Source organism: Rhagoletis pomonella, unplaced genomic scaffold (assembly GCF_013731165.1).
Source record: "Rhagoletis pomonella isolate Grant_MI unplaced genomic scaffold, Rhpom_1.0 Rhpom_scaffold_00009, whole genome shotgun sequence".
NCBI classification, from domain to species: Eukaryota; Metazoa; Arthropoda; class Insecta; order Diptera; family Tephritidae; genus Rhagoletis; species Rhagoletis pomonella.
The window spans coordinates 26,634,696-26,652,793 of record NW_023458563.1 but is presented as its reverse complement, the minus strand read 5'-3'; the positions used below and the strand labels follow the sequence as shown (position 1 = coordinate 26,652,793).

At 35.6% G+C, this 18,098-nt stretch overlaps 1 protein-coding gene across 1 annotated transcript; it reads left to right on the top strand.

The window, feature by feature from the left end:
• The first annotated feature begins 7,239 nt into the window (after window positions 1–7,239).
• Window positions 7,240–8,373, top strand: LOC118745462 (uncharacterized protein K02A2.6-like). The gene has a single exon (XM_036478913.1). It carries the CDS (start codon window positions 7,240–7,242, stop codon window positions 8,371–8,373), a length of 1,134 nt encoding a protein of 377 aa, XP_036334806.1.
• The last annotated feature ends 9,725 nt before the right edge of the window (window positions 8,374–18,098 follow it).

Below are 18,098 nucleotides of genomic sequence, written 5' to 3'. Positions count from 1 at the left end.
CGCTATAGTTGAGTTATTACTAAAAATCTTAGTTATGATCTGATTTGGCTAATATTTAAAATATGTATTGGTAAAGGTAAGAACAATACTATTGCAAAAAAGTGCTGCCAGGTGGCGATGGAGTCGAATTATTACTAAAAATCGCCAAGTGAGAAGAAGTGCCGTGAATGTCAGAATAAGTCGACCTGTTGCACCGTTGAGTAACGATTGCCCCATAATCTTAGCAGATGAATGTGCCAATGAAAATGGTAAACGTGATTTGTTGGTGAAAACGCTGGACCAAAAACGTTTCAATAAAAAGAAATTAATTTTGGGCGAAACGAAGTTCACTGGGTCTGCTCGTAATATATAAAATGGTATGCTGCTTCTCTAACTGATATTCTGGTTAAATTTGTACCAATCAGGGCTGTAAATAGATTCTTTTAATATTTTTCTAGGAGTGGCTCTTAGAGGGTTAAAAACTAAATTCGGCATATCTACACCAACTCATCTTTCATATAATATGAGTCTCATTTAAATCAATGGGGATTAGGTACCTCAAAAGTGTACCACAAAAATCATATATAATAGAGGGCTGCATGAATGCATTCAAAACGGCTTTTGAATTATTCATATACAAAACGAATGACTGATTTTGGCTTCAAATTTTTTTGAATTTGAGTGAATAGCTGTTTTGATATTTGTGTCGACATCACAATATTCAAACCACAGTATACAGTAATCCAGATAGGCAAAACAAAAAATGTAAATATGCTTATTTGACAATTTATTTGAATGTATTGGTTGATATTTTTTCACAGTTGTCGTTTTCTTTAACCCAAATGAAATGAATTTCAATATTTTCTTATAGTGAAAAATATTTTCAAGTAACATAAAACAAAACAACGAGAAAAACAAAATTCCAAGCAAATCAGGCTTGCAGCGTAATCGATTATAACCGAATGCAATTCCTACATAAGTCATATCGTGTTCCGAATACAACTTTGAGTGAATAACGGTGGGCTGACTTTGGAAAATGGTCCCATAAATTAGGGGGTAAAACAAGTATTACTTAACTTAAAGGTAGAACTCTCTAATTTTCAAATATACAACTCTTATAGTGGAGACCTCCAAAGTTTTAATGAAATATGTACACAAAGTTATATATTGACATTCGAACAAATTTGTATGTATTTGTTCTGCCGCTTATTTTCATTTGAAAAGGATACTGCATGAGTTAATGCAAATAAAAAAGGTTTATGCAGATTACCGAGGCCGTTTTTCAACCGTATAAAATGTATATACACATATTCTTACATACATATTTATCAAAATATTCAGAATGACGAAATGAATTGGTTGAGTCGTGTATGTTTGTAAACAAGCTAACTCGAACAAAATTTATGTAGATATTTTAACGAAAGTCGGTGCCGAAGTTGCCTTTGGTATAAATTAGGTTAGTATTAAATTTTTGCGAAACCTGTCAATAACCACGACCACCTCCCATGTAGTAATCAACAATATTTTTGTTTTATTATATTTTTTACGAATTTCGCTGTCAAAATTTACATTTCAAATATATCAACAAACATTTGTGGGTACTTTAGCACCAGTCATTGCGTATGGGTTAATGACAAAAGAATCCTATACATGCACAATATTTCATGTATTAATTTTCAAATAAGCATATTGTCAATGGCTGGTTTACTGTATACTGTGATTCAAACAAAGTGGAAATAAATTGAATTGAAATAAATAACAATTTTGTGTATGAATATCCAAAAATATTTTTTTAATGAGCATATGCACAAACATACAATGTATGTATGTATGTATTGCTGCGCTCCTATTACATACGAAAAAACTTGTTTGTAGAAAAAAACTTTTACCGAACTGAGTTTGAATGATATGAATGTTTTCCTTTCATTCATTCACATTCTTCCATTTGAAGGTAGAAAATATAAAACAAAATGTAAATTCCAAACGCTGAGTGTTGTATGTGAAGTAAAATATTCAAATCTACTGTACTCTGTTTGTCTAGAAGTTTGAATGAATTCATGCAGCCCTCTAATATATAAGAAGATGTCATGTTGCTCCTCTAACTGATATTCGGGCTGAACTTGTACCAATCAGGACTGTAAATAGGTGTTTTTAAATATTTTGCTTAAAGTGGCTCTTTGAGGGCTAAAAACTAAATTCGGCACATTTACACCACCTCCTCTCTCTTTTGATATGAGTTTCATGAAAATCAATGGGGATTAAGTACCTCAAAAGTGTACGACAAAAATTATGTTTGCGTATTAATATATAAGATGTCATGTTGATTCTCTAACTGATATTCGGACTGCACTTGTTCCAATCAGGACTGTAAATAGTTTTTGATGTGTATACATCTTTGGTTTCGGTAGGTAAAATTTGCGAAGCTGTAAAGGCTGATTTTCACTATGTCAAATTCAGTGGCATTTGTCCTCAAATAAGTGAAAACACATTGTCGAATGGGATTAAAAAGCGGTTTATCGATTGATTTGGATCAGGATAGGTCTTTAGTCGTGTACATGCGCTGCTAAATCGGCTATCTGTCTGTTTTTGGCCCATAATATCATCGGTAAAGGCATGGATAAAGGAGATAAAGTTGTGTCAAAATATGTCGCCAAGTTTTGGCGTCAAAATGTAAAAAGCAAGGCGAAAATTTAAAAAAATACTGAAATCATTTTAACATGGACCGTTGATAACTGATGAACATACATGAATATATGTATGTATAATATGCATATGTATGGATGATATAATAGCTCTGATCCAATACTTTTCGTGTAAAATCCTGGAAAAAGGTCAAACAGCAAAATCACTCTCTGAAGTGAGGGTAAAAAGTGAGTAACAGCAAAACGTATGGAACAAAAAAGCATCGGGTAAAATCCTGCAACATGAACTGCATGTACATGAACCACAGATTATATTCCGAAAAGAAAAACTAAATTTAGGAATATATAAAAATAGAAATGCTCAACCTATAAGCTCAAAAAAAATAACTGATGCGGTGTTTCCAAGATATTTTAACGGCCTTGAGTCACAAGTATATACAAGTAAATTGAAGCGCATTTTTTACTATGCATATGCCTAAATGTATGCAACCATTTGGCAAGCAAACAGAGGGTGCTTCTAATGAAAATAAAAAGGTTACGGTGAAATCCACTTGCTAAGCCCTTCCAAATTTTGTGCTGGGATATGCGTTACAGCTTCGCAAATTTTACCCCTACCGAAACCAAAGATGTATACACATCAAAAATATTTTTAATAAAATATTTTATATATATTATATTTTTAATAAAATATTCAGTTAAAATTTATTTAAATGGCATAAATGTGTTGCAGAAAAAAAGGGACCATGGTGGCACAGAGAAGAAGTTTAACTTTTCCTCGAGTTGTTTGAATAACAAGCACAACCAATTTGACAGCTAACGAGCTTTGATTGAGATTATATTTATATGTAAACGTACTTTTATGCTTTGCCGTTCGCATATGTTTACACATCAAATTTTATGAGTACCTAGTACTCACGTTTTTTTTTTTAATATTTTGCTCAAAGTGGCTCTTGGAAGGTTAAAAACTAAATTCGACACATCTACACCACCTCCTCTTTCTTTAATATGAGTTTCATGAAAATCAGTGGGGATTAAGTACCTCAAAAGTGTACGACAAAAATTTTGTTTGCGTATTAATATGTAAGATATATGAGAACATAATGTAGCGAATGTATATTCTGAGTTTGAAGCACATCGGACTATAAATGCGATTTTTTAGTATAGCTCGAACCCTGCGCGACCTATCGGAAAAGTTAAAAATTTGTGCACTCCTCCTCCGTAACACCTTTCCAACAAAGTAACAATCATTCGAATCCGTGAAGAAACGTAGGAGAAAATTGTTCCCAATTATTCATGCTTGCCTATTTATATATAGATACTAGCGGAGCAAGCGACGTCGTTCGGGGTAAACAAATCAAAATATAAAACAGTAATACAAATATTCAGTTCAACACAAATTAGACGGGGAAAACTATTTTCTTCAACTACTATATATTGATCATCACTTTCTGTTCTAAAAATCTTGTTCAATTACTAATGTTATGTTATTGCAATGTTATGAATCGTTATGCTAATGCACTTGAAGATGTTCAGCTATTGAAACAGTACATACTTTTATATTCCCCTCATTTAACATTATGTATTTACTCATATGTATGCATTCCGTTACCTTGGTACAATATGTATATATATCCGTCTCTGAATTACGAATAAAGCAGTCGAAGTATAACCTTCAAATGACTCGGACATAACAATTTTTGGCGACGAGTGAAAACGACTCACGTTCCGGCACGTAAAGTAAAAGCAATGGCTTCAACTACATTTTTTAATTTTGAGCCCTTCGACGCGAATAAAACTTCTTGGTCACGTTGGGCTGAGCGTTTCAAAACCGCGTTAGAATTATACGAATGCGAGGAGACCAAACATGCAAAATTGCTTCTTCATCTTATGAGGTCAGACACATACAACTTATTGTGCGACAAGATCATGCCCCAGAAGCCAGAAGAGAAGACATACGAGCAAATAATAGAAATACTACACGAGCACTTCGACCCAACACCTAACGAAATTTTGGAAAATTTTCGTTTTAACATGCGCAAGCAAAAAGCAGGCGAAACGTGTACGGAGTTTGCAGTGACATTGCGACGATTGGCGGTAAATTGTAATTTTGGTACGCACCTGGAAAAAGCTTTACGAAATCAGTTCGTATTTGGTTTGCTAGATAAGAACATTCAAAGTAATTTATTGAAAAAGAAGTCATTGGGCCTTACTGAGGCCATAAGTATGGCTACGGCATATGAATTGGCAGAAAAAGGAGGTGAAGAGTTACAAGGGGGGAACGACAAGGAGAGCGTGAATAAAGTTTTGGGAAAGAAAAGAAAAAGTCAGAGAAGAGAGAGAAAAATGAGAAGCCGAAAGAAGATATAAAAAAATGTTTTCGGTGTGGCAATAACGCGCACCTTGCAGACAAATGCAAATACAAAGATTTCACCTGTCACTTTTGCAATAAAAAAGGGCATCTTAAGAAAATGTGCTTTAAACAGAAAATGCAAAAGAAGCGTGTGAACCAAATAAGCGAAGACAAAACCACATTGGTCGAAGAATTGTTCAAAGTGGAAATATATGGCGAAGTGCACAACATAGGTAGAAAGATCGAATGCAAACTGTCAGTGAATAATGTGCAAACTTCGTTTGAAGTGGACACAGGGTCCCCTGTTTCGATAATCAACTTGGAAGATGCCAAAAGAAACTTCGCAAAATCGCAATTAAAAGAAGCTAAAATACAGCTTGTGAGTTATTGTGGCACACCTTTGGAATGTTTAGGTTACATTTGGGTACGCGTTGCGGACAAGTTGAGTGATAAAATGCTAAAATTGTATATCGTGAGATCAGATCGTAGACCACTTCTGGGCCGGGAATGGCTGCGTGAAATAAAAGTCGACTGGAACGATATACTGAGCAGTGAAACGTACACCGCGTCGCGTATTAACCAAATTGAAGATAGTAGCAAAACGTGCAAAATAGAAAACTTGCTTAAAAGATATCCCAATTTGTTTTCCAAAACTACGGGGAAAATTCGCGGTTTACAGGCTCGACTGTACGTAAAACCAAATACAACACCGAAATTCGTTAAACACAGACGAGTGCCTTTTCCTTTATTGGAAGCTGTATAGCGTCAACTAGACGAACAAGTTGCGGAGGGACTTCTTAAGAAGGTGGAAACAAGTGAGTGGGCCACACCGATCGTTGTAGTACGCAAGAAAGGTGGCAATATACGAATATGCGGCGACTATAAGGTAACCCTTAATCCAGTATTACTAGTCGACGAGCATCCTTTGCCAACAGTGGATGAACTTTTTAGCAAGATGGCTGGAGGGCAAAAGTTTTCAAAAATTGACTTGTCCACAGCATATTTGCAATTAGAAATCCACCCGGAAGACCGACATTTACTCACACTAAGCACGCATAAGGGGTTATACGAACCCACACGAATGATGTACGGAATCGCAAGCGCTCCGGCAAAATGGCATCGTGTAATGGAACAATTACTAAGCGGTATCCCCGGGGTGTCAGTATTTTTAGACGATATTAAGATCACGGCATCAGACGATGGTATGCACCTACGACGCGTTGAAGAAGTCCTCAGCAGACTCGATCGGTGCAACATGCGGGTGAATCTCGAAAAATCTGAATTCTTCAAAGATAGCATAGAATACTGTGGCTACATTATCAGCAAAGAGGGCATTCGGCGAATGAAAGGTAAGATCCAGGCGATCCAAGACATGAAAGTGCCTACTAATCGAGAGGAGGTTAGAGCCTTTATGGGCCTCGTGAATTATTACGGCAGATTTGTGCGAAATCTAAGTGACATAGTATACCCTATTAATCGGCTACTGCAAAACAGCGTAGAGTTCATTTTCGATAACAAATGTATGAAGGCATTCGAAGAAATTAAAAAACATATGCAATCGGGCATCATACTCACACATTATGATCCGAAGTTACCAGTCACCTTGGCCGTTGATGCCAGCCCAATTGGAGTCGGCGCAGTATTGAGTCACACGTATGGCGATGGTTCGGAAAGGCCGATACAATTCGCTTCACAAACGCTGAACAAAGTACAACAGCGCTATTCACAACTGGACAAAGAAGCCTATGCAATCATATTTGGGATACGTAAGTTTTACCAATACCTGTACGGCAGAAAGTTCACTCTCGTTACAGATAATCGGGCAATTTCGCAAATATTTTCACCAAGTAAGGGGATACCAACCCACTCAGCAACTCGTATGCAACATTATGCATTATTCCTTGAACAGTACGATTACGTTATCAAATGCAAGCGTTCGAAAGACAACGCTAATGCAGATGCGCTGTCAAGGCTGCCAACCATAGAGGAACACAAATGCACAGAGGAGGTGTACATGGTGGAAGAAGAATTGTTGGATAATTTACCAATAACCGTCACCAATCTCCAACGAGAAACAAAGGCGGATAAATCGATTAAATCCTTGCTAGAAGGTTTGAGATACGGCCGAATCTGCGAACCAAAAGACCGTTTTGACATTGACCAACATGAGTTCACACTATCTTGCGGGGAATACGTGCGTATATCCCTAGGAGTCTTAGGCAAAGAGTACTGGACGAATTGCATACAGCACACTTCGGCATAGTTCGAATGAAAAGTCTAGCCAGAGCTTATGTTTGGTGGAACCAATTAGACAAAGACATTGAAGAGCTAGTACAGAAATGTGTACCGTGTCAAACTACAAGACCCAATCCAAAAAAGGAGCCACCAGGCCACACTTGGAAAACGCCTACTAAAGCGTTTGAACGGGTCCATATAGATTATGCCGGCCCGATAATGGGCAAATATTTGTTCGTACTTATCGATGCCTACAGCAAGTGGCCTGAAGTACACGTAACGCCTAATATGAATACAGAAACCACCATTGAAAAATGTCGGGAAATATTTTCGCAATTTGGTATCCCAAACATTATTGTGAGTGATCATGGGCGGCAATTTAATTCGAGTGAGTTCCAACATTTTTTGAAGTGCAACGGCATTGCCCACAAACAAGGTGCGCCATACCATCCAGCTACAAACGGCCAAGCTGAACGTTATGTACAAACCATCAAACACAAATTAATTGCAGCAAAATGCACAGCAGACTCATTGAAAGCGGAATTATCAAAAATTTTATTAGCATACAGGCGTACTATTCACCCAGTAACAAACAAGTCACCGTCGATGCTTATGCTAGGCAGGCAGATTCAATCCAGATTGGACTTACTTCTGCCGCAGAATAACCAAATAAACAACAATCAAGCAATGAAGCCAACGCAAAAACGAATGATGAGCGGTGATCGAGTAGCAGTACGCGATTATCTCTCAAAGAGGAAGTGGCGATTCGGAGTGGTCGAATCGTGTAAAGGCGATTTACACTACAAATTGAGACTCGATGACGGTCGCATATGGACAAGGCATGCCGATCAAGTGAGGAGATCGGGAGTAGTAGCCCACAGTGAGCAAGCAACAACAGCAAACGGAGAACAGGTAACTAACAACACAGAGACGCCGGAGACAAACACACCACGCGAAAATCCGCCAGCGTTTTCAAGGCAATCAATCAACGCATTACCTATTCCGAAACCCACAGTGACGGCTGAGCCTGAAGGGATGGTTACAAAAGCCGCAAATCCAAATGTAACCGAAGTTAAGCAGACACCAGCAACTGAAACGACACAACAACAACAACCACTGCGACGTTCGCAGCGACAACGCAAAATACCAACCCGCCTACTACAATAAAAATAACCAACAAAGTTTAGTTTTAAGCCAAACACACTATGCTAAATTTAAGCAATTTGAAATAATGCAGCTTGTAGAAATATCGGTGTAAGTTATTGAATTTATTTGTAAACATACCGATGAAGAACATTTAAAATTTAGGGGGGAGAGATGTTATGTTATTGCAATGTTATGAATCGTTATGCTAATGCACTTGAAGATGTTCAGCTATTGAAACAGTACATACTTTTATATTCCCCTCATTTAACATTATGTATTTACTCATATGTATGCATTCCGTTACCTTGGTACAATATGTATATATATCCGTCTCTGAATTACGAATAAAGCAGTCGAAGTATAACCTTCAAATGACTCGGACATAACAACTAATATAAGGCGGATTAAAGTAACGATAGAATTTTTAAATTAAAATTAGTCGACTATGGTAGATTCCTTTTAGCTTCCTATTCGCTTAGCCTTTTTAGTATAGCCGCACTTTTCCGGTAGAATGCTTATTTCAGAAGTGGTTTTATTCACTATACACGCACATGTTTCAATTAACAGCAACGCGGGATCAATAAAATGATTTAATCTTTTCATTTCAAAATGGTCTAAAGACTTTAAAGTTTCAAAAAAACCCTGTTTTAAATATTCGAGTGGTCTAATAGTTGAATACATATTTATCCCCCTTTCACAAACACATTTATATATACTTTATTCTAAACAACTCCCGTATATATGTCTGCATACCTAATTTCAGGTTCGTGTGACTTATGGTGTCGAAGTTATAGCTGATACAAAATTTCACGCCTAATGGATGTGCCACGCCCCCTTTTATAAACTCATTCATATACACCTTACTATAAGCACCTACCGTAGTTATGTCTGCATACCAGAGTTTGAACTCTGTGACTTATGGTGTCGAAGGTATAGCACATAAAAAATTCCGGGCCTACGGGATGTGCCACGCCCCCTTTTAAAATTCATTCATATACACCTTACTATAAGCACCTACCCTAGCTGTGCCTGCATACCAAATTTCAAATTCATATGACTTATGGTTTTGAAGTTATAGCTGTTAAAAATTTCCACGCCTATGGGATGTGCCACGCCCCCTTTTATAAACTCATTCATATACACCTTACTATAAGTACCTACCATAGATATGTCTGCATACCAAATTTCAAGTTCATGAGACTTATGTTGTCGAAGTTATAGCTGTTAAAAATTTTCACGCCTATGGGACGTACCACGTCCCCTTTTACGAACTCATTTATATATTGCCTACAATAAGCACCTACCATAACTATGCCTGTATACCGAATTTCAAGTTCGTAGGGTTTATGGTTCCGAAGTTATTGCTGATCAAAATTTCAAGCCTATGGGAGGTGCCACGCCCCCTTATCGAATCCCAATTTGTTTCTCCTTATTATAGGCCCGGGGTTCATGGCAACACTCTGTCAGAATTTCGTTCGATTCTGTCCGTCGGTTTAGGCTTCAACATGGCACATACATACATATATACTTAGACAAATATATATTAGATATCTATCCTTCTCCCAGCGTAAAATAGTTTTTGGAAATATCCCGACCCCAGCGCTTCCTATCGTGAGATTTTTTAGTCCAAATATTCCTTTTCAATTGGCTGACTTATGTTCAAAATATGAGACTAATCGGCAAGTAAATGCAATTTTTTGGAATATCCTGACCCCAGCGTCACCTAACGAGCAAATTTTTGGTAGAAATATTTCTTCTTAAGGTACTGATATATGTTCCAAATATGAACCAAATCGGTCCAGCGGTTTAGTAGTTTAGTGACACAATATACAGAAAACTCTATGAAATTGTGAAATCGTGACGTCTCAGCATTCTTCTTTTTTCGGCAACAACAACAAGAAGTTTCAAATTTTTTTAAATCAAAAAACCTTCCACACAGAAGGTCCAAAACAATACTTTTTACAGAATTGAAATCGGTTAAGCCGTTTGGTCAGGCATCGCCGTCATACGAAAAACATTTCATTTATATATATATAGATATGAGAACATATTGCATGGAACTGAATTTGACATAACTCGGCTTTGGAGCCAGCTATCGGGCTAATTTTTGGCAGGTGTATTTATCCTTATGTGGCGAATGTATATTCTGAGTTTGAAGCACGTCGGACTATAAATGCGATTTTTTAGTATAGCTCGACTCCTGCGCCACCTATCGGAAAAGTTAAAAATTTGTGCACTCCTCCTCCGAAACACCTTTCCAACAAAGCAATAATCATTCGAATCGGTTGAGAAACATAGGAGAAAATTGTTCCCAATTATTCGTGTTTGCCTATTTATATATAGACTAGCCAATGCTCGCTTGCTTCGCAGCGCCTAGTAAGATCTTTTGCGTTGGCCAATACAAAAATAGCGATTAAGAGGAAAATCGGTCTGTAAAGTAAACATTTTTAGTTTAAATCGAAACGAATAGGGATAAATCAAGGTAGGGATACCATCAAGGTATTACTCAAATCAGTACTTGTACTTGTCTCAAACAAGGTATCGATACCTACTCAGTATCGGAAAGGTATCGAGCACTTTATATAGACTACGATTTTGCATATTTTTCAAAGTAACTGTATTGTTTTTTTTCCAAAAATATGCATTTTTATAAGATTATTTATCTTTTAATAATGTTTCAGACAAAAATTTAAGACAAGAATTATTTTTCTATAGTATTTGATTTCAAAAAACAATAGAATACATTTTTACAAGATTAATAGATCATCTCGCAAGGAACAGATGACCCAACAACCGTTATGTATAGACGCAGTGTTGCCGTTGTGAGTTTTCAGAAAGTTGAAAAAAAGGGTTCATTGACGAGAAAAAGGGTCACCATATTATTTTTGATTTTCTTTACTAGTAAAAGAATAAATTGGTTGAATTTAAAAAGAAAAATAGTGGGACAAGCTTTTCACAAAAAAGGTTGCAAACATACACATAAATCGAGAAAAGTTACATTTCCCTTAAAAGCTTTAAGTGATGCATTTTTTCGTACTTACAGTTGGAAATATTTTTTAATAGCATGGTTCTGTTAACATTTCCTAATACCATGTCCCCACCAAAAAGTTAACCATCTCAAATCGAACTTAACCACATCACTAACTATTGCTGTCCACACTGCGGTTTGAGGTTTATAAAACAGTACAAATGTAAAGAAGAGTGTTTGGTCCAAAAATCGATTCAGGACTAAATTACTGCAAAAATCGGAGCAAAAACCAATTTTCCTTACTAGATTGAATTTTTTATTTTTGTTTCTGACATTAACTGTTTGACTAAAATATTTTCTACTCATGCAAAATAAGAACGCGAGGCAATATAAGGATAATATATTACATATTTAGGTAATTTTTAGCATTTTAAATATAGTAGAACGTATCTAACACTTAATTTTTTAAAAAGCAAACCTTTTCTAGTTTATATAAATTTCATTCCTCATATATTTTTTAACAACCTAAGTAAAGTTCTGCATCCGCCAATTTGTGCAGCCATACATCAAAGAATAACGATGTTACTTTATTGACGCATTGCTATGAAAGAGTTACTTTTTAACAGTGAGATTTGGCTAACTTTCAATTTTTTAACTGAAACCGGTGGTGAGTACTCAAAAAACGGCACCAAGAGGGGCATAGCATGAATGAAAAAAAACGGAATAGATTTGAAGTCAAGCGGAGTAGAGGAGTAGATTTCAAATTTTTTCAAAAATAGGAGTAAATCTAATTGATCTTAGTGGAGTCCAAACACTAGTAGGGAACGAATTCTTCACATTTTAACGCTAATGTCCCACAGATGGCGGGCAAACACAGGGTTGTATCAGACTTTCGACGTGGTTTCGAGTTGGTTAGCTTTTAACCATCTCAGTGAAATGGTTAAGTGCTGTCATTTTTATATGGCGAAACTACGGTAAATCAAGTGGGTTATCGGGATAACCAACTCAATAGCCATAACTACGTGGTTAGCTTCGGTGGGGACATGGTATAAAAAAGCTTTTGAAAAGGGGCAAAGGTCGCACATAATTTTGGAAAAGCGTATTGGCGCTTAAAAAGGGTCAAATTTTTCCTTTAGTCGCACAACGGCAACACCACTATATAGACGGGCTTGCTTATATAGCTGCGGAAATGTTTTGCGCATATCTTTCAATTCCTCTAATGGGTTGCTTTTCAAAAAAGATGCTGAAGCATAATAAGTTTTGCGGTTCCGATACAAGTACTTTTTTTCCGATACCTACTTGGATCGCAGTAAAAAGTATCGAGTACAAAAATACTTAGTAAATTGAGAAAAGTATCGAGTATGTACTTGGATTTACTTGTATCGATTTATCCCTAGAAACGAATAAAGAGCAGAATCCTCCTCACACATAGGCCAAGAATAGTAGCGCTGTGATACCTATGATCTTATTTCCACCTGTGAGATCTCTGCCAAGCGTGTATAATATTCTTCTATGATCTTGCAACTTCAACATTGGTCCGTAAACCAGTTTTCAAGAAAATCCTGTTGCAGTCTTTACATGCACACTTAAACGAAGCCATATGAAAAGTAGATTCGTCTAAGATGAATATAGGGTCAAAGCAGACCAAACCCCGTGTGGGTTTGTATATATTTCGGCTGCAGCGCAATCCATTAGGTCTCTTTTCTGCAAAACCACTGTTTGTCATGAAATGAATACGCATTATGAATTTCAATCAGATTTTATAAAATATGGCGGGTTCATTTTAAGGAAACGAATTTTTCATCATACAGGTAGCTCAACTTGCGAATTTGAATGAAATCGGTTAATAAATACGACTTTTAGAAGTAACTCTACTCCAGCGCCACCAGCATGTTGTCTAGTAGGCTATAATAGGACCATATATTCAAGGTATAACCTATGACAATTTGACTGGTTTTAGTTCGAACAACGAAAACGGCTATCATTTTACGTATGTATGTCCATTAGAGTGGTCCAAACAAAAAATTTTCCTTGACAGGGTTTGGGGCACCCCTCCAAAACCTAACGTTTCTAAGTATACATTTAGAAGATGCTCATGATGCATATATCTTACTCTAGAAGTATTGTGTATATAAATTAATCAAAGAAGTGGTTAAGTAACCTAAGAACATTTCAAATTTAAATTATCTAAAAAATATCACAAGTTTCAGTTGTCATGGCAACAGTACCTTTTTATAAAAATCACCAATATTTTTGTCAGTTTCGTAGCGATCCGGCAGCGCAATTCAAGGTCATTGAGCGCCCTGTATTAGTTGCAGTAGATAACTGAAAGTTGGTATAGATATTACAAATATTAAAAGGAAACCACTAACGGGGTGCCTCGTTTTCTAGAAGGAAAAATTTTCCCCATACACAAATTGGACCACTTTAATGTATATATATGTTTCGAATGAAAAAAAAAAATCATCATGAAAGCAATAAATCGGTTCATAAAGCCACCTAGCGGGTATATTTTTGGTAAACGTATTTTCCATCACGCTGTAGCTTACATTTTGAATTTGAAAGAAATCGGTTCATAAATACGATTTTTATAAATAAATCGACTCCAGCGCTACCTAGCGGGTCTATTTTTTGCGTACGTATCGAGGTAGCACACGTTTTAAATTTGAACGAAATCGGTTCATAAATACGACTTTTATAAATAACTCGACACCAGCGCCACCTAGCGAGTTTTCTGGTAGCCTTTAATAGGACCATATATGCAAGGTATAACCTCTGAAAATTTGACTGAAATATATGCAGTAGTTTTTGAGTTAACTCCGAACAACGAAAACGGCTATTATTTTATACTAGTGAACCCACATGGCGTCAAAACGCCAGCGTTTAATTAAATTTTTTAAACAGGTGAAACCCTATTCAAAAGCCTCACAACAATATTCCTAATAATTAATCTAAACCATTTCTCAGTGAGAGAGGTCTCGCATGGTGTCGGTTTTCATTTCATCAAATTTCAAATCTCCCTGTAACTTAAAAAAAATAAAACCTGTGCACATCTATGTAGAATTCTAGTCCTTTTATTTGGCTTCTCATTTTGGAAATTCGAAATAACGGTGCAGATGTAATGACCTTAAAAAAACAATAGATGGCAACTCTAATTAAAAATATTATCAGCATATAGTTTTCTTAAAACTCTTTCGTTTGACACTAATATTTCGATATTGCATTTATGTATCTTTCGTATAAGTAAAACAAATTCGACTTTTCGAACAGGTGGCAACCCCTTTAAAAGTATTTTCAAACTGAAATTTTTCGCCGGCATTGTTACACATATTTCAATTAACTGATGAATTAAGTTGAATTGAATTTTTTTAAGTACATGGCAACTCTCCTAAATACAGTTTAGAAATAAATTATTTTCAAACCCATTTCGATTGATACCCATCTTTTGACAATCCATTTAACTTATTAAATAATTTGAGCTTAACGTTTTCAAAAAAAAAACAAATGTTCAGCTTAAAGATTTCTTAACACTCGTTCTTTTGATAACCGTATTTTAAAATTTCATGTAACTTATTTATAATTAAACGAAATACCACTTTCAAAACAGGCGGCAACAATCTTAAAAATTATTTTCTAACTAAAATTTCATAAAACTGATGAATTAAGTGGAAATTTATTTTTAAACAAGTGGCAATCCTCCTCAATTTAGTTCTTAAATAAAGGATTTTAAACCCATTTCCATTTATAACCATCGGTTAGTAACCCACTTAACTTATTAAATCATTTTAGTTTAGCCATTTAAACTGGGGCAACCCTCAAACACATCAAAAATGTTCTAAATTGTCAAATTAAGTATTTCTTGAAGCTCTTTCATTTGACATCCATTGTTAATACTTCATACATGTGGCAACCCTATTCAAAATATTTTTAAACTACTTCCTTCTTAAACCTCTTTTGCATGACACCCATATAGCGATACCTTATTCACTTACCAAATTCTTTTAATTAAAATTGAATTACATTTTTTTAACATGTGGCAACCCTCCTATACGTAGATAAGTTATAAAGCCCTTTCAAAACCATTTCGATTGATACCCATATTTAATAATTGATTTAACATTTTAATTAATTTGAGCTTAATTCCTTAACAGGTGGCAACTTTTTTCGAAAAAGTAAAACCTTCTTGAACATCCACACCCTAAGCCCAAACGGTGTGGATCTGATGGCATTGCTTATTAAATTATTTGAATGCAATTTTTTATCAGGTCAAAAATAAAATCGAACGAACGGTGCAGATCTTTTAGGCTGCACAAAAAATGTCTTCGCGTATTATATAACAGATAATTTGGATTTAGCTTTTTACGCAGGTGGCAACCCTCCTCAAACTCATAAAATATATTCTCAATGTGCAAACTAAGATTTCGTAACACTTTTTTGTTTTATATCGATAATTGAATTAAATTAGACTTTTCGAACAGGTGGCAACCCTATTAAAAATATGTTCACTCTAAAATCTTCTTAAATCTCTTTCGTCTGACACCCATATTGTTATACCTATTTTAATTACCCCATTGCCTTAATTTAAATTGAATTTGATTGTTTAAACAGGTGGCAACCCTCCTACACGCAGTTAAGAAACAAAGTATTTTCAAAACTACTGCGATTGGTATCCAATTAGGAGATATTGATTTAACTATTTAAATAATTTGAACCTAATTTTTAAACAGGTGGCAGCCCTCTTCAAACACTTTAAAAATATTCTAAACGTTCCAACTAAAGATCTCTTAAGATTCATTCGCTTGACATCCATATTTTTATACTTCATATAAATTAGACTTTTCACACAGGTGGCAACCCTCTTCAAAATGTTTACAAACTACTACATACTTAATCTTTACCGTCTGGCACAAATACATATTTCTACTACCTAATTCCCCTAATTCAAATTGAATTTGATTTTTTCAACAGGTGGCAACCCTCATAAAGTTAAGTTAAGAAACAAATATTTTCAAAACTATTTCCATTTATGCCCATTTTATAATAATTGTTTCAGCTTTTAAAATAATTTGAACTTAATTTTTTAAAAGGTGGCAACTCTTTTCGAAAAAGTTAAACCTTATTGCACACCTACAACCAGAGCCTTTTGATTTGGCACCTCACTTTTGAAAATCGAACGAACGGTGTGGATCTGCTGACATTGATTATTAAATTATTTGAATGCAATTTTTTATCAGGTGGCAACTCCTTTCGAAAAAATAAAGCTTTATTGCACATCTACACGCCAAGCGCTTTAATTTTGCACCCCATTTTTGAAAATCGAGCGAACGGTGCAGATCTTTTATGCGGAACAAAAAATGTCTTCGCGTATTATTTTGAACTTAATTTCTTAACAGGTGGCAACTTTTTTCGAAAAAGTAAAACCTTTTTGAACATCCACACTCTAAGCCCTTTAATTTGGTACCTCTATTTTGAAAATCACACGGACGGTGCGGAGCTGAGGGCATTGATTAGTAAATAACTTGAGTTTAATTATTTAACAGGTGGCAACTCTTTTCGAAAAAATAAAACCTTATTGCACATCTACAGGCCAAGCGCTTTAATTTGACATCCCAATTTTGAAAATCGACGGTGCAGATGTTTTAGGCTGCACAAAAAATGCCTTCGCGTATTATATATAATAGATAGATATGGGGCATTTCACCTCAAGTGACCCAACTTTTGAAATCGATGTCTTCCGATCGGGATGAAATTTGCACCAAGGTTAGTCCTAATAAATAGTAGTTATGACACAAAATTTCAACGTTATCGGTCAAACACACTCCGATTTGGAGGGTCCAGAATTTTGACATTTTGCTCAAACTGTCCTTTTTTCGGATCCATATTACTAGTTACCTATGGTATTTAGAAAATTTTTTCAGGATTTTTTTCGATAGCTTTTCCTTCAGTCTTTATAAATTTAATTTTTTTTAATTTTTTTTTTAAATAAAAAATAATTTTAACGTCTTTTTTCAAAAAGGGGTTATATTTTTTTTTTTTGCTTAAAAGAAAGCTTAGGCATTTTTCTTTAAGAGTTTTGAGGTCGCTTAGTGGGATGCGACTTGTTTATCTATTAAAATGAGCATTTAGTAACTCGAAACAGCGGTTTTTCTATATTTTAACTTCTAATATATGTATGACCTAAGTGCATGATAAATGCAAACGCATACTGTATGAGTTCCGCTGCTTCCTGCCAAAACGCAATGTTTTGGCCTGAGCTGAGTAAATTTTGTGAATCCAATTTTAATATACTCGTGTTCGGATTGAAAGCTCGCGAATAACTCATTCAGGTTGCAGAGAATTATCCTCTTCTGCATTTGAACCTTCTTACCGTCAATTCATACAGACACCCAGTCTTTCATCCCTGGCAGCAGGCGACTCATATCATCGCGCTGATAAAACTGAGTCACTAGAGCTTCAGTTTTGCACTATAAAGGTTTTCCTTTCTTTGCATTTGGGAGTGTGAGTATGCCATGCTCTGCATGTAATTTTTTAGCAATCCTGGCTTTTCGTTCAGATGTTCCAAACTCAGCCAGTGTTTTTGCGCGACTCCATGTCGGTGGAGCAAGCGTGAGAAGTTGAATTTGTTCTGCTCTACTAGTTGAAGTTTTGTACTTTTCTTTTATTTGCTCAAGGACTTTTACTGCATCCTTGTGGTATTGGTTTTGGCACTCATCCATTGAACTCATATTTTCTTCAGTAAAGTTGGAACCATCGTCATCGGAAATTCGGTCATCATTCT